General features: G+C 35.4%; 2 protein-coding genes and 1 long non-coding RNA gene across 5 annotated transcripts in view; 1 reads left to right on the forward strand and 2 right to left on the reverse strand.

Annotated features, from left to right (window-relative positions):
* The window catches only part of LOC108741152, a 67,088-nt gene that overhangs the window by 47,347 nt on the left and 1,426 nt on the right, over positions 1–18,315 (reverse strand). The gene's annotated exons all lie outside the window — the stretch shown is intronic.
* On the forward strand, positions 9,546–14,882 carry LOC108741153 (polygalacturonase-like). Of its 3 annotated transcripts, none has more exons than XM_025974808.1 (3): positions 9,546–9,657; positions 9,982–12,068; positions 13,609–14,882. In XM_025974808.1, the coding sequence occupies exon 3, from the start codon at positions 13,653–13,655 to the stop codon at positions 14,781–14,783; it is 1,131 nt and encodes a 376-aa protein (XP_025830593.1). In that variant the 5' UTR covers positions 9,546–9,657; positions 9,982–12,068; positions 13,609–13,652; the 3' UTR covers positions 14,784–14,882. The 3 variants fall into 3 exon arrangements, with proteins under 3 accessions (XP_025830593.1, XP_025830596.1, XP_025830595.1); XM_025974811.1 differs by lacking the exons at positions 9,546–9,657; positions 9,982–12,068 and adding exons at positions 13,192–13,331; positions 13,405–13,492; XM_025974810.1 differs by lacking the exons at positions 9,546–9,657; positions 9,982–12,068 and adding an exon at positions 13,192–13,331.
* On the reverse strand, positions 12,414–13,894 carry LOC112904567. Its single transcript, XR_003231198.1, has 2 exons — positions 13,836–13,894; positions 12,414–12,567 (listed from the first exon to the last, which is right to left on the reverse strand). It is a non-coding gene; the product is annotated as an uncharacterized LOC112904567 (long non-coding RNA).

Here is an 18,315-nt window from a genome sequence, read left to right on the forward strand (position 1 = left end):
ATTTTTGATATAGCAAAATAGATTCTTTCCATTTAATGGTTTTAAATAGAATTTATAAATTTTGCATTGGTTCCCATTGAAAATCAATGGAAATTTTTCCTATGTAAATATTAATGGAATTATTGTAAATGGAAACAATTATTTTTCCATTTTTATGCCAAATGGTTTTGAATGGAATTTACAAATTTTCCATTGATTCCCATTGAAGTTCAATGGAAATTTTTCCTACGGGTAACAATTTGTCGAAATGGCAATTTTCGGATTATCGGTTGCTATTAACAAGTTAGCTTCTGAAGCCTGTTAAAATGACTCCTTTTGGGAATATTCACCAGGGGTCACGCGTGACGTGTGACGCGTGACACTGTGATGCGTGACGTTACATTTTTCAACTTTATACCCTAGTTAATTTCCTTCCTTTCACTTCAAAAAAGCAACTTTTTCCTATCATTTTTCAAAAATCCTATTTAAGACAATATTAATAAGTTCAACATTTTCTATGATGTTTTAATGTTTCCATCTGCTATACAAAAATTTCAGTTATATACCGCTACCATATAAATTAGGGCAAGAAACAATATGTTTCGCTTTGGTTAAATTCAACATTTCTCTTTGGTTTAACTAATAAAGTTATTTTATCTGCGTTTGAATAAGAGAATTACAAACAGAAAATGGTACTTTACTTACTAATGTACAAATGAAACCCTTGTTGAGAAATACTTGTGAAAAAGTTTTTCTGAAAAGTGGCCGAGAATAATGGGAAAGTTGAAACAAAGTGAATATAACGATTTCTGATCCTTCCTTTCCTCTGTCGTCGTAAGTATAATAATTCTTGTTGGAGAACGACTAGAGATTGAATTAAAAAGTTTTAAAAGACGTTGTTTTCCAAGAAATAAGGCTATAACTTTCCCTATTAGCTCAAAAGCTATCGACAATCGCGGATTTGACTTTCACATAAGTAATTGTCAAATTCTTAAAGTGCAGAGGTACGTTTTCAATTTTCAAATTCTTTCAAAAAATTGAACAAAACGAAAGTTGTTTTTTATTTTCCAATACTCAGCATCACAATTTACATACCTAATACGAGGGTGGATTGATAAGTTTCCGGCCTAACCAAGAGATGACGCCACTAGGCCTACCTTGAGGTGACATTCTATAGTACCATCCTTGGATAGCTTGTAGCTATAGTTTCAGCCCGATCTCCTTGCTAGTGTAGGTTTGACAGCACGCTGAACAAGACGCCTCTGTGGTTTTCGTAAAAATGGAAAAGCAGGAAAATCGTGCTGTCATCAAATACTTTTATTTGAAGGGGTTAACGCCGAAGGAAATTAAAAAAGAGATGGACTCAACACTGGGGACATCCTCCCCGTCATATTCAACCGTTAAGCAGTGGGTTTCCGAGTTTAAAAAGGGTCGTGTGAGCACCTCTGATGGGCCTCGCTCAGGACGCCCCGTTGAGGTCACAACTCCAGATATGATCGAAAAAATTCATCAAATAGTGCTGGGAGACCGCAGATTGAAAGTGCGTGAGATAGCTGAGACCTGTAAGATGTCATATGAACGTGTGCAACATATTTTGCACCAACATTTGCATATGGAAAAGCTCTGTGCAAGATGGGTGCCGCGTTTGCTAACAGTCGACCAAAAATTGATTCGAAAAAACATTTCTACCGCAAATTTGTCATTGTATAAGCGTAATCCAAGCGAATTTTTGCGTCGATTCGTAACCGTTGACGAAACGTGGGTCCACCACTACACTCCTGAAACCAAAGAACAGTCTAAACAGTGGATTGGACCAGGGGAACCAACTCCAAAGAAGGCAAAAACAATTTTTTCGGCGAACAAGGTTATGGCTACTGTTTTTTGGGATGCAAGAGGTATTATATACATTGATTACCTTGCAAAGGGTAATACTATCACTGGTCAATACTACGCAGACTTATTGCAACGTTTGAGCCACGAGGTGAAAATTAAACGACCTCATCTGGCGAAGAAAAAAATCTTGTTTCATCACGATAACGCACCAGCGCACACGTCAATCGTTGCGACGGCTAAAATCAACGATCTAAAGTTTGAATTGATGCCGCACCCTCCTTACTCTCCAGACCTAGCCCCGAGTGACTATTTTCTGTTCCCTAATCTCAAAAAATGGCTTGGCGGTAAGAGATTTGCGGACAATGAAGAAGTAATCGAAGCTGTAAATGGTTATTTTGAGGAGCTTGACGAATCAGTCTATAGAGATGGCATTAATAGACTGGAACACCGCTATGAGAAATGTATCAGCCTTGGAGGAGATTATGTTGAGAAATAAAAAAAAAAAATTTTTAAAAACCTTGTTTTTCTTGGTCAGGCCGGAAACTTATCAATCCACCCTCGTACTTTTATGAATTTAAGAAAATATAGATTTTTGTATTAAGTTCTCGGAGGCCAGATTTTTACGACATTACTTTGAGTTACTTCCGAGAAATGAAGTGTAAAAGACGAGTGGCGTTTTCTTTGCAATTGCGGAAGAAAACTTTTGTACTCACGTGGATTGAAAACGTGATTGTGAGAGAACTTAGGCTGCCAATCGCAATTGAAACTCTCTCCACTGTAAAGCATGTTTGCTAAACATTAACTGCTGTTTATTGAGGCTGAAAATGACATGAAAACTTTCCATTTAAGTATTAATCATCGTAAGAAAGTCAAATTAATAATATCGTAGAAATTAAGTCATTGTCCTTTACATTTAGTATTTTTGATATAGCAAAATAGATTCAAAAACTGATCCTTCTAATACAAATACATATAAAACATAATTAGAGAGAGAGAGAGAGAGAGAGACATTTAAAATAGAAATATTTACTTAAAATAAGACAAAGGCGAATAAAAGTAAAGTTGTAATGTTATACACTAATAAAATAATTCCACACAATTGGACCTTGTTGGAGCATACGTAATCCTAAAATGTAGCGTTTACTGTGCCATTTGTGGTATTTTCTAAAACGCACTGTTAAGACAGCAGGTAAAAGTTGGTCTGTGTCCTGTCGGAGCTGCCTGCGACGCGCTGATGAGATCCAGAAAGATCGAAATCGCGATCCGAGTCTGGCAGTTTCGACAGAATACAGACCACTTCAAATTAGTTTATTCGATTATGGTAACGTGTCTATCACGTTGAGATTAGCTACGCCGGGATTCGTTTTCAGCAAGTAGATATCCACACAAGTTGACCTAGCATCGTGCTACAGATGGCGTTTACTGCGCCATTTGTGGTATTTTCTAAAACGCACTGTTATATAGATACTAATTTTGTATTTGAACTTTTGGAAAAACACCAACATTAGTGGTGTTAAATTGCGAATTAGATTAGCATTGGTTATCAGATTTTATTCCTCCTGTATGGATAAACTAGATAAAGGGGTTAGATGATTTTTTCAATATCAAATATTCTCAATTTTTACCCACTACACACTTCCTCAAATTAATGAGGAAAAATTTAGATTTAGGGGTTAGATGACTCTTTCCTAGAGAATTGGTAGGACACATTTTCAGATATATTACGAACAGAAATTGAAGTTAAGAGTTGTAGAGGTAGAGCTAGTTTAGATTATCGTCAGGACTCATGTAGGGTTGATCGGGTGGCATCGTGAAAAAGGGAGGCTGCAAGATCTGCTATTGTAGTCCTGATAACTCCATGTCCCCGGCAAACAATAGACACACGTACTGTTGGGGGAAGTCAAAGGACTTTTGACTCATATCCGCGCGCAGTAACTTTATTGGTTTAAAAAATAATAACGCTAAGTAACGCTCGCCACAAGTACCTTTTTACCTACTTTCCGTTTGGGGTGGCTAGGGGGAGATTGAATGCAGCGCCGCATTTGTTAAAAATAGAAACGGAGAGCCGAGAGAATTTTTGCACTTGACGCGACATGAGTGACGATTACACGAACGGTACTTTCGTACACATATCAAGGTTGTTTCTCTTTTTATTCATGGCGAAACGGGAAAGGATTATGTTTAAATGTAATGGATGGTAGTACGTACGTAATTTGAAAAATGAAAAAGTTAATGCTTGTATCGTTTCGATGATGATCATCATCATCATCATAAGGTCGTCAGTCCTAAGACTGGTTGGACACGTACCTCCACTCTTTCCTATCCTGAGCTAATCTTCGCATTTCCCTAAAATTTGAACAACCCACATCCTTAACTATTTGCGAACAGGAATCTAATCTAGGTCTACCTCTACTTCTCCTAACTTCCGTTTCTGCCTCTAATACGTCTCTGACTAGACCTTCACGCCTGAGAAGGTGTCCAACTAACCTATCTCGCCTATTTCTTATTGACTTCCATAAAGTCCTCTGTTCTCTTACTCTTCATTTCTAACTTTCTCTATCCACCATATCCTCATTATTCGCCTGTAACACCACGTTTCGAACGCTTCTAATCTTTTGTTTTCCGGCTCGCCCACTGTCCAAGTTTCGCACCCGTACAGCGCCGTGCTGCAAACATACACCTTTAACAACCTTTTTCGAATTTCTAAATTAACTGTTCACGAGCATACAAGTGACTTGCTTTTATTGAAGGTGATTTGACCCTGCGCTATCCTCTGCTTTATATCTCTACTACTCCTTCCATCCTGACTTATCTGACTTCCTAGATACCTAAAATCGGCTTCTTCTAATTTTTCGTCTTCTATCTTTATATTCGCTCTTTCTTTACTTTTGCTTCCCTTGTATACCAGTATTTTTGTTCTATGTTAAGAAAATTAGAAAGAAATACGACAAAATTTGGTTATAATAAAACTTGACTACCGCTACATACGAAGATTTCGGGTGTTTTATTGTAATCAAGTGAAAACTTCGTATGTAACGGCTTCTCTGAGGTCTAGCAACGAATAATATTTTAGCCTTTACGGATAAATTGCTTATAGGGACTGCCGGCTATAGTAATCACCTTTTATTATAACCAAACTTAATCGTATTTACGATACCTACCTACAATATTAGAAAACCTCTGCTTTTCTTTTTTTATTTCGAAAGACATGTCTCTGCTAATTTTGTTTTGTTGGTTATAATTTTCGGTGAGATCTTTCTATGTTTTCCTGTTTCCAGAGACAAGGGTAAGATTCTTGACCTTTCGAAAAGAAAATACATTTTAAATTCCATTCTAACAGACCACACAAGATCGTCATCTTTTGATTTTCCACCGGAAAGAAATGCCTAACGTATCTCTTCCTTGTCCCAGGTAGTTACGAGAAAAACGTCCTCTACGTACATAGATAGGTACATGGATAAATGTTCCACAAGTCCATGTGCATAATATGTGCCATCGTTGAGAGTAATGGTACATGACTGATTGCATCGGTTGTCGGTTTTGTTTGCGCGAATGAGTTTATCCCGATGTACATGCATACAAGTCCTGTGTCCGAACAAATTATCCATTATTCCATCTTCAAATCAATTTCCGCTTCGCCTGCCTGTCGAATGCAGCGTGGCTTTCGGTTAGCATGTCCAAATCTTCAAAGTACATGGGCAGAAGGAAACTATTGGCAAACCTCGACTCGAACCAGCTAACAACTAATTTTATTTAATTCATTTGATGTTTTTTTACGTGGTGCAATGACGTCGTCGATGATCTTTGACACGTGTGTAGGACATCAACGCGAGTGAAGTCGCGGGAAAACCATGAAATTTTGTATACACATTGTCAGGGGTACAGAATAGGACCAAGGGTACCGTTTTACCTAGAAAAAAATACTGTTCCCAAAAATTATTTTCTTTCTTTTTACAATTCTGCATTTCAAATGACTATTGGGATCCGTCAAATGGGAGGAGCCTAAAAACATGGCGCCGATTAGGGAAAATTTATCGTAGTTCCTATAGTGTACAGTGCAATTTCCAAGTTTTTAAATTACGATAAAATGTTAAGTATTGACACAATATGTGATTGGGCTGACACAAAGCCTCGGAAAGGAAATTTCGTTGAAGGTGAGCGTGTTTTTAATACCAATCACATTATAAAAGTCGGAAATAACAAATCCGGAAGCTAGCCTTCAAATTCCGTCAAGTTTACTGCCTACTTTTTACAAACTTCGGATTTAAAAAGTGATTCACGTTATATAATTGCTGAGGTGATTCTGGGTGATTTAAGCAATATCATATCAATGACTTGCACGTGCAAAGCCAATTTAAGAGGACGTTGCAAACACATTATTGCAACTTTGTTGTATTGCAGCAGGTAGGTTCTTAACCTCAAAATACTTATATCGTATCATTAGAATTGTGTTAAATCAATTACACAGGAATAAATAATTTCTCACTTTATAATTTTAGTATGATTCTAGTTTTAAATATTAAGGTTATGGCTGATGGTAAATACTTGCGGAAATATAATCGTGTGCATTAAAATGACGTGAACAAATTTTTATTCCGGAATTCACTTCTTTGATAACTACTGCTTTCATCCAAACGGTTAGTTTTTATTGGAAAGTGGTTAATGTAGGTGAAGAGTGAAGATCTATGTCTGAAGTGCTATTGCAGCTTTTCACTGAACATATTAACTTTTTATTTGATTTAACTTTAGAAGAAAACTTCGTCGACTCCATCATAAAAATTTTTACTTTTTTAACGTGTTTTATTATTTTAATAAACAATTTTACAATTTGCGTGCATAGTTCCTATGTCAATTTTTCCCTCATTCGAGTCATAAATTTTGCCACCAGATGGTGTATGCCCATTTGACGGATCCCAATATTATATGGATATGTATGTGTAAAAATACGTATTTGCAGTCAGGATCGACCATCAGGTAACATAGACGGGGAAAAGCCCCAATTATAGCCTAGATGCGAGTCGAGGCTTTTGGCGAAAGAAGTGTACAGATCGATAATAGACAGGTACTTATGCACCAAGGGTTGTACTTCAAACCAGTTACTGTACATGCTTTTAACAATTTTCTGATTTTCCTTGACCTACTTGCATAAATCTCCCGCTAAACCAACACGGAAATGGCTACAATGGACAGCTTTTAATAAGCGATCGAACTTGATTTGGTTTTTTCGTATCTTCGTAAGTGGCGCAGCCCTAAGACTGTGTCCCTATTTCATTTTTCACAATTTTCTTTTAAAACACATATGAGCATATTGTAATTTTGATTGTAAACGCAAAAAAAGGCGTACATAGTTAATGTTAAAAGCAAGTTAAGTAACGAAATGAGATTGGCAAAATTAAGTGAACAAAGTGATAAAAAGTAATCACGCAATTTATGTCGTCGTGTTTGAAATGACGGGCCTGGTGGTTGTTTTATAAAGGTTTGCCAGTTTGGCAGCCCGAAACCGTTCACGTCCACGTCAGAGACCATTTAAGCGAATGAAGTGTACTGAATAATTAAAACGGCTCTGTCAGGTGTACAGTCACTTTCATAAGTAATGAATACCTAGCAGGAAAATCGCACATATATATGTATATACTTGTATTCATTCCCCATTACGTTGATGAATGCCTTCGGTACTTACAATATGGGAATGGAAACTGTAATTGAAAAATATATCTAACTGTTGTTTCTCCATAAAACCTTTTAACTTCCAATTCATCCTTACAACGTTTTAATTATATGTAGTGTCGCCATCTTAGATTTCAAATACAAACGTAGCAACAACATTTCATCCTTAAGGGTTGATTTTTAAAAATTGCCAAAACACGTATTTGGTTAATTTCAACAATGAGCAACCTTCGAGTAAATCCGAGTACAAATGAAGTATACCCCATGGAAACGTTGCAACCTCTTTTCATTTGATTAATGATATCAAACAGCATATATGGCAAGTTTCAAGTAAATTCAACCACAAATAAAGTATGTTCCAAACAAAAATTGCAACCCCCCCCTTCGAGGTTGAATTTTTTAAAATGTCGAGGTAGGTCTTTCAGAAATTAAATGAGAGACCATTAAACCAAGTTTCAAGTAAATCTGACCACAAATAATATATGTTCCATTTAAACATTGCAACTCCTCTTCACCACTCCTTCCCCCCCAACAGAAATTGAATTTTTTAACCAGTTTCAGGTAAATCGTACCAAAAACAAACATGCAATCTTTGCAAACCCCTTTCAGCTTCCTAAAGAGGTAGAATTTTGTAAAATGTTGAAATAAGTATGTATGTCACTAATTTTATTCCATGTCAGATACGTTTTCTTATATCACTTTTTTTCCACGGGAATGGGATAAAAAGTATCCTATGTCCCTCTGCTGGTTCTAAGCTACCTTCCCACCAATTTTCAGCCAAATCGGTTAAGCCGTTCTTGAGTTATAAATAGTGTAACTAAAACGACTTTCTTTTGTATATATACATTAAGTCTTGGTTTTGCTAGCATAAAGACAGTCTTTGTCTCGCATTTTCGCAAAACCATGATCAAAACTGCAACATCAAGACAAATTTTGCCAATTACCAGTTTGGGGAGCGGATTTAGTCATAAGTTGTGCCATTTAAAATAATAATTTCCGTCTGCTACATGTTTAATAGATTTTCGCGAAGATTCAAGATTAAAACTACAAAAGAAAATTCTGTTTGCCTCTTTCAATAAAACATCATTAAATGGTTTCGTTTCAGGAATTCACACTGCCAGCGATAACATTATTTCATTTAAAAAGGCTGCAACGTTCTCTCCATTTGCATTTTAATAGACCTTAGAGCTAATTTTATTGAATCAGGCGGTTGAACCGAAGTAATTTTCCAATATTCTCGCTCCCTTTTCGTACAAGAGTTTCACGTTTCTAACTGTGTTTCAAATGCCACAGGAATCTCTAGACGAACTTTAATCAATTGTTTTAAATTTTATCAGGGAGTGGAGAACTATTTTCCGACGATATTCTTAAATAATCCTTCAATCCTTTTTGACGCGATCACTGCCGGCCACTTGAAAGTGTATTGATATCTAATTAAGGACTTATTGTCTGACCTAACCTGAGGTGAACCTGAGTTATAAAAACGTGTTTTCAAAACTTTTATCGGTTTTCGGATAAAACACTGTTGCAGATTTTTGCCGATTTCGGCTTTTCCGATTTAGATATCTTCGAATTTTTCAAGTGTGCTTTATCAGTTTTACTCGAATTTGAGGTTTTCTACCTCAGATGACCTTACAGAACAGCTAGTAGGACCTAATTTAGCTATAGGATAAAGATAAAAAGGTGTTCAACTAATGTGAGGCTTATATAAGGATAAGATAGAAAATTAATCAAAACGGAAACGAGAATTTAGGATATATAGAGAAAAACTTGATGTTAGAACATGGGATCGGTGCTACTCTCACGCAAAAATGATTAAGGATCTCGTTGCTAGGACACACGAAGCTGTAGCGGTAATAGAAAAAGAAATTATGTTTACCAATATTTTGTGAGAGGGGGAGTGGCTTTAAAGATCCGGTCCTGATCACGCGCTTGCCTCATATCTAAAGGTACAAGATATACCTTTTATTATGAAATTTCCTCTTATATCATGTGATTGATAACATAAAACAATTAGCACAAAAATGCATTGATTATATCTTAAAATTTTTCGTATATAACACGTAAAAAGTTTGGTTTTAATTCATACCTGTTGGGTAAAACCTATACATTAAACCAGTGGCTGATCCATATGGTAATACCTAATAGGTTCGGATTTATAACCGACTTTCGAATAAGGTATGTGGATAGACTTATTTTACTTATCCTTTGTTATTTTGAATCATAAGTGTTTTATTAAGTTTCTTTAGGTTCCTGGTTAGCTTCTTGTGAAACTTTCGTTGAATAATTATGTATATACGTAATATCAAAATGTTTAAGTTAAGATGTCAGCGTATTTTTGAGAAAAATCGTAGAAACCAAATTATAAATTGTCCTTTTTTATATATAAGCAGTATTTTACGTTAATGTTACTCAATACACGCTTATGTATCAAAGATAAAAAGCAGAATTACTCATCATATCCTTGAATTTATCTTTTATTTTACCGTAACTTTTTTAAAGGTCGACTATTTAAATACTGACTGTTGCCACGTTCCAATAATTATGAAGTTGATATTCAAAATATTACTTGGTTTGGGTGTGGTAGCTGTTGCAGCATCAGAAATAACTTCCGCAACAGTTTTTAGTGATCCCTCGAACAGGGCGACATCGTGCACTTTAACGGGAAAGTCAATAGACGGACTTGACGCAATTAAATCCTCTTGTAAAGATATCACCATAGAAAACCTGGCTGTACCAGCTGGTAAAACATTAGATTTAACAGGCTTATCGGATGTGTCGATAACGTTTAAAGGAAACATTTCTTTCGGATACGCAGAATGGAAAGGTCCCTTGGTCTTAATAAGTGGTACTAATATAAATATAACAGGTGAAAGAGGACACGTCTTCGATGGTCAGGGTGCGAGATGGTGGGACAATCTTGGTAGTAACGGTGGTGTTCGAAAACCAAGATTTTTCAAAATCAGATATTTGCACAACGCAGTCGTGAACCATATAAATTTTCTCAATTCACCACGTCATTGTTTCGCCATTCACAACTGTACAAATATAACCGTAAATAATGTAGTTATGAATACTAAAGATGGAGATACCCGAGGAGGTCACAATACCGATGCAATTAACGTTAAAGGTTCCGAAAACGTTTTCATTAGCGACACTGTTGTACAAAATCAGGACGACTGTATAGCCGTTAGATCCGGAAAAAACATTCACTTTTCACGCGCTTCATGTTCTGGTGGTCACGGGATATCAATTGGGTCAGTCGGTAACAGAACAAATAATCTCGTTGAAAACGTTTACTTTACCCATTGCACTGTAGCGAATTCAGAAAATGGAATTCGAATAAAAACGGTCGTTAATGCTACTGGATTAGTTTCCGGTGTTACTTATGATAACATTACCTTAAGCAAAATAAGGGATTATGGAATTGTGGTGCGAGGCGATTATAGGAACATGCCTGGTCCCACAGGTACTCCTAGCAACGGCATTCCAATCCGTAACGTTAGAATAACAAACGTACATGGCACAGTTCAACCAAGAGGTACCAATATTTATATTCTGCTTGGCGAAGGTGTCGCACAAAATTGGCATTGGAGCAATGTGAGTATTACGGGTGGAAGAAGGAATAGAACATGCCAACAACTACCTCCAAATACTGATGTTTTTTGTGCTTAAGGAAAATTCTTTACCTTCAACTTAATGGTGTACATTAACTGTTATTGTAAACCATTTTGTTTGTCATTAAATATGAATAATGAATAGTGTTGTTTTTAATTTTATAATTAATCTTTTTAAATGTACGCCTTACCTAGTGATTTCAACACTCTAGTATATATATTTTTAGTTTAGGGAAATAGAGATAAGCAATCAAGTGTTTTTACACTATCAACCAGTAGCAATGGAGCAAGCAACAAAGAACATTGATCCGAAGCAAGGATAATGGACATTAAGCAAAATTTTAACTGTTGTAAAATAATACTAGAACCCCCTGTGGTAAAAACTTACACAGATAGTTTGTTGCTTCAAATAGTTTAACTCATAAATCTACCGAAAGTAATAATTTTTCGTTTCATCTTGCATATTTGGTCTTAGTTTTGGTGTTGATGTTGTTCTTTAGGTTTTGGTTTTGGTCTTGCCAGTATAAAAAGAGTATTGGTCTTGCGTTTTCGCAAGACCAATTTTGCTCATCACAGATTTGAGGAGTGGGTTTAGTCATAAGTTGTCCCATGTAAAATAATTGCTTTCTTTTGCTACATATTTAAAAGATTTTCGCGAGCTTTTGAGATGAAAACTGCAAAAGATAATTCCGCAACTTAAAAAATAAATTTTCAAAAGATTTATCGATTTTGCGGGCAAAAAACTGTTGCACATTTTTGCCGGTTCGGGCCGTTCCATATCATGCGATTGATAACACAAGACAATTAGCAGAACAATGCATTGATTATATCATAATCTTAAAGTTTTTCGTAAACAACACTCAAAAATTTTGTTTTTAATACATATTGGGTAAATAACTGTACATTAAATCAGTGGATGATTCATGCAGTAATATCTAATAGGTTCGGATTTATAACCGATTTTTGAATAAGGTATGTAGCTGGACATATTTCTCTTGTCGTTTCTTATTTTGAATCATAAGTGTTTTTACTAAATTTGATTGTAGTTAATTTCTTGTGATACATTCCTTGAATAACTATTTAGAAAAACTGTAAAAGCCGAGAAACCAAACTGTAAATCGTTCTATGTTTTATGTACATTTTACATTAGCGACACTGAACAAACACTTATGTATGATTGAAATAATAGAGAATTACTTATCATACCCTTCAATTTATCTTTTATTTTACCATAACTTTTTTAGAGGTCGTCTAATTAAATACTGACTTCTGCCACGTTACAATAATTATGAAGTAGATAATCAAAATATTAATTGGTTTGGGTGTGGTAGCTGTTGCAGCATCAGAAATAACTTCCGCAACAGTTTTTAGTGATCCCTCGAACAGGGCGACATCGTGCACTTTAACGGGAAAGTCAATAGACGAACTTGACGCAATTAAATCCTCTTGTAATGATATCACCATAGAAAACCTGGTTGTGCCAGCTGGTAAATAGATAGAAACAGATATTCGCTAGCTTTCGAGATGAAAACTACAAAACAAAATATATTTTCAATTGCTTGATCGGTTTTCGGGTAAAAAAACTGTTGCAAATTTTTGCCAGAAGTAGTATCTAAGGGTCCTGGCTGTTCCAATTTAGATATCTTCGAATTTTTCTGGTGTGCTTTATCAGTTTTTCTCCGATTTGAGATTTCCTACCTCCCAAGGCTTTACAGAACAGCCGGTGGGACATTACTTATGTATAGGATAAAAAGATGTTAAAGTAATGTGAGGCTAATACAAGGATTAGATACAAAAAGGAAACGAGAATTTAGGATATGTAGAGAAAAACATGATGTTAAAACATGGGATTGGTGTTACTCTCATACAAAAATGATTAGGAATCCCGTTACTGGGACACACGAAGATGTAGCAGTAATAGAAAAAGAAATTATGTTTATCAATATTTTGTGGGAGGGAGGGGGCTTTTAAAGATTCGGCCCTGATCACGCACTTGCCTTATATCTATAGGTACAAGATATGCCTACTATTATGAAATTTTTTCTCATGTCATGCGATTGATAACACAAAACACTTAGCAGAACAATACATTGATTGTATCATAATCTTAAAGTTTTTCGTAAACAACACTCGCAAATTTTGTTTTTAATTAATATTGGGTAAATAACTATATTTTAAATAAGTGGTTAATCCGTACTGTAATAACTAATAGGTAATAACCGATTTTTGAATAAGGTATGTAGCTAGATATATTTTTCTTATCGTTTCTTATTTTGAATCACAAGTGTTTTATTAAATTTGATTGTAGTTAGTTTATTGTGAAACATGCCTTGAATAATTATTTACAAAAACTGTAGAGGGCGAAACCAAATTGTCGTTGTTTTTTTTTTTAATGTGTAAGCATTATTTTACTTTAGGGTTACTCAATAAACACTTATGTTTGAAAGAAAATAATAGAGAATTACTTATCTTATCCTTAAATTTATCTTTTATTTTACCATAACTTTTTTAGAGGTCCACTATTTAAATACTGACTGTTGCCATCTTCCAATAATTATGAAGTTGATACTTAAAATATTAATTGGTTTGGGTGTGGTAGCTGTTGCAGCATCGGAAATAACTTCCGCAACATTTTTCAGTGGTCCTTTGAACAGGGCGACATCGTGCACTTTAACGGGAAATTCAATAGACGAACTTGACGCAATTAAATCCTCTTGTAATGATATCACCATAGAAAACCTGGCTGTACCAGCTGGTAAAACATTAGATTTAACTGGCTTATCGGATGTGTCGATAACGTTTAAAGGAAACATTTCTTTCGGATACGCAGAATGGAAAGGTCCCTTGGTATTGATAAGTGGTACTAATATAAATATAACAGGTGAAAGAGGACACGTCTTCGATGGTCAGGGTGCGAGATGGTGGGACAATCTTGGTGGCAACGGTGGCGTTCGAAAACCAAGATTTTTCAAAATCCGATATTTGTACAACGGAGTCGTGAACCATATAAATTTTCTCAATTCACCACGTCATTGTTTCGCCATTCACAACTGTACAAATATAACCGTAAATAATGTAGTTATGAATACTAAAGATGGAGATACCCAAGGAGGTCACAATACCGATGCAATTAACGTTAAAGGTTCCGAAAATGTTTTCATTAGCAATACTACCGTCTACAATCAGGACGATTGTTTGGCCGTTAGATCCGGAAAAAACATTCACTTTACACTCGCTTTCTGTTCTGGTGGTCATGGGATATCGATAGGGTCGGTTGGTAACAGGACAAATAATGTCGTCGAAGATGTTTACATTACCCATTCTACTGTAGTGAATTCAGGAACCGGAATTCGAATAAAAACAGTGGTTAATGCTACTGGATTAGTTTCCGGTGTTACTTATGATAACATTACCTTAAGCAAAATAAAGGATTATGGAATTTTGATGCGAGGCGATTATAGGAACATGCCTGGTCCCACAGGTACTCCCAGCAACGGCATTCCAATCCGTAACGTTACAATAACAAACGTACATGGCACAGTTGAACGAAGAGGTACCAATATTTATATTCTGCTTGTCGAAGGTGTCGCACAAAATTGGTATTGGAACAATGTGAATATTACGGGTGGAACAAGAAATAGAACATGTCGAGGGGTACCTCCAAATTCCGGTGTTTTTTGCGCATAAGGTCTGCTCTCTGCCATAAAATATGAATAATGAATGGTGTTGTTATATAATTTTATAATTAATCTTTTTAAATATACACATTACCTAGTGATTTCAATACTCTTGTGTATATATTTTTAGCTAAATTCTTATATTTTAGTATTAGGTATAATTCGTTTACTTTATCTAGCGATGTGCCCCTTCCAATCGTAGGTAAAGAGAAAAAAGCTTATTATACTCTCGACTCTTATTCATTTAACACACTTTTTCAAACAGTACCTGCAAAAATTTTTGTTCAATCATGAATAGTAGTGCGAGTCGAAAACAAGGGTTAAAGTGTTTAATATGTCTTCAAATATAAATAAACATCTCATTGATATTTTCAGTAGTAATTGGTACCAATAACAGCACATTTGAGCAATGCAATTTTAGTGGACAAAATGGTTAATTTTTCCGTGCAGTACTGTGCGGATTATACACTCCTCGCTTGTGAAGAGTTTGGCCGAGAGTATCCTCCTTTCTTGTCTGACCTAGTGCTATTCTCTTCTTCTTTGCGCCGGTCAAACTAAAGGTCACATCGCTAGAGAAACTAAACGAAGTATAGTTACTGTTTTAGATAGACTATTACGAGCTTCTAAAAGCTGTTTGAACAGTTCTAATCTTTTATATTCTTTGGAGAAAAATAGAGAAGTGAAACCAATTGTGTTATCAATATCAACAATTATTAATGAATCTAGCAGTTAAGAACATTAATCCGAAGTAATGAGGCTAGTGGCAAAATTTTAAATCTTTTTAAATAATACTAGTCCCCCCCTGTTCTTCTATTCTTTCTAATACCACTTTATTTCTAACCTTCTCTATCTGCGCTATCCTTATCATTCGCCTGATGCCTGATGTATAACGTTTTCTTTTCCATCGCGTCCATTGTCCATATTTCGCACTCGTACAAAGCTGTGTACCAGATACACCTTTAATAATATTCTTCGAATTTGTCATGTATTATGTAGTTGTGTCATTGTGATAGGATTATACGTACGTTTTGAATTTTGACAGAATCCTCTGCAGAATAATCTCTTTTTATCTTTGACAAGATAATACTATCAGAGTGTTATTACGTGAAGGTTTTTTTACGGTTAAATTTATTTTGTAAGAGCAGTCGCCTAGTTAGTCAACAGTTTTAATTCCAGTCGCACCTTTATTTTGTTTCAAAACGCTTTAATTAACGTTCTTGGTTTCCTGTAACTTTTAATGAAGATCTCTAGTCAGTGTCATTAATATTTAAGCCGCAGTTGTAGCAATGCGGAACTCGACACAATTTAATATTGCACTTGTTATTTCCGTTTATTTAAAACTGAATATTTATTACAATTTACATACCTACGGCAAGAGAGTTTGTTTAGACTTTAACCAGAAAAGTTCTTTACATTTTTAGTCGTTTTAGTGAGTTTTCGATTCTTTTTTTGAATAATATACAAAAATCAGACATATATACGTGTTCTTAATAGAAACAGAAATGCGTTTAGAGAATTGCCCATAAATGCACTCTTTGTTGGGCAAAATTTTGTGATAGATAATTGAATCGAAAGAGTTCTCTTCTTCTTCTACCTTCTCTTTAAAATTTCAGAAGTAACGGTTACTTTAATTATTCCAGTTTCTCATTTCACACCCCGGGCCGAAGTCAAAGTCTTTAATAATTAAACAAGAGGTATCAAACTTTCTATTAAGCAATTTAGCAACACTTTGGCGTCCTCTTCGGGAGTGCTAATTCGTCTTTCATTTATATCCCCTCTAGTGTAAAATTGACTTGAGATGAGAATGCATTAAACACGATTAGACGTTCCAGAGCACGAGAAAAACGAATGAGAAAACGCGAAAGATTTGCATTACTCATAAACCCAACTGAAAATTTGTTAGACAACTCCTGTCAACATCCAGACAGGATTTGGATTTACTATAGTATCTTCTATAATGGTTTATTGTATATAGGTACACATCTTTCTAACTAAGTCTCGTTGGTTGATCAGGTTCAAATATTTCTGATCTAACCAGGGTGAAATGATGACCTGCTATAAAGAGAATCCCAGTTCGTTTTTTAGATATTATATAATCTTTTGAGTTTGCAGGAATGTTACAAAGTGGGCCGTGTTTAATATATAGCGAGCTTTAACATAAGCCGTTAGAGCATTAAAGAAAGCTATGAAGAATGCTCAGGCTTCATTTAAAATGCAGAAACTGTCCGACTTGTCATTACAATTTCATTTCAAATGTTCCCTCGCGCTTTTCCTTCTAGTCGTAATTTTTAGAAGTATACACAATACTTACGCTAGAAATATATATTTAATGTAACTGTAACAGTAACGCATTGTTCCCTAGTTTTTCTTTACCTGAGCTAGCTCTAAGTTCCCTAGTTCTGGCGATGCTGGCCAAAAAATAGCACATGAAACTTCGTTTCTACCGGATGTCTCACGACACCATACATCTTATTTTATAGTAGATACATATTGTTAAATCCATCATAAAATTCAGTTTTTCTTTATGTATCTTCACGTATAATATCGAGTTATAACAGTACCCGATACTTTAATGTTAGACGAGGACCTTACTGGGGTATCTGTTTGCTCAACTTTATGAAACTGTCAGACGTTGCTCTCATCAGCACGCCATAGGTCCAATTTATTCGAGGAGTCAGAGAAATCAATGAAAGTCTAATACTGCTAAATTTTTTATAAGTACGAATATTTTTTTATGGGATAACTGCTGTAGAATTTGAAGGGGTCATTCAATTTAATATAATGCTAAATTTCACGTTTTCATATCAAACGCTTTCTGAGAAGAGCGACTGTGCCAGGCACATGGACGAATGCGTGACCGATTTCATAATAAAAGTTGTGATTCTTTCTTGATCTGTAGGCAAAATGTCGCGGAAATTTTTTAACGACTGGACTATTGCATAAGAAAAGTAATTATTATGAACCGATTTTAATAATTCTATTTTTATGGAATAGGTTATATTTCAAGGGTGGCCCCATTCGATTCGAAAATTGGGAGAAAAACGGCTAAGGGTGTGTGATATGCCGGAAAGCCGCAATCAATTTTAACTTTTTTAAGATTTACATAGACATCTATAAAATTTTATTCGACGTTTTCGCCTTGTAACCAAAGTCGGTGAAACTGAGCTAGCAGATGATGGGGCATTGTGGGAATTAAATTAAAAGAGTCAAGGGTTTCCTAGGTTTACTTTCGGTATCCAGGATGTTATCGTTATATCAGAATTTTTCATTAAAGTTTTAACTTTTACAAGACAAATACATCTCTAAATGACACAAATGTGATCACCGTCAGCAGTACCCAGCGTCTAAATTTGGACGGTATTTTCTAGTCTACGTAAATCCTAAGTGGTAACTTGTCATGCTCCAGTCGAATGGCTAGAGTTGACGCAAAGGAAGTTTTGCTGAGACCTCACGACCACATCAATCGATTTCAACGTTTCTTTCGTCGTCAATCATTATTACCGAAATTGCGGATTTCGTTACGATTTGAATAGGTCTCAGAA

This window comes from Agrilus planipennis, unplaced genomic scaffold, assembly GCF_000699045.2.
Source record: "Agrilus planipennis isolate EAB-ADULT unplaced genomic scaffold, Apla_2.0 scaffold237, whole genome shotgun sequence".
Lineage (NCBI taxonomy): Eukaryota > Metazoa > Arthropoda > Insecta > Coleoptera > Buprestidae > Agrilus > Agrilus planipennis.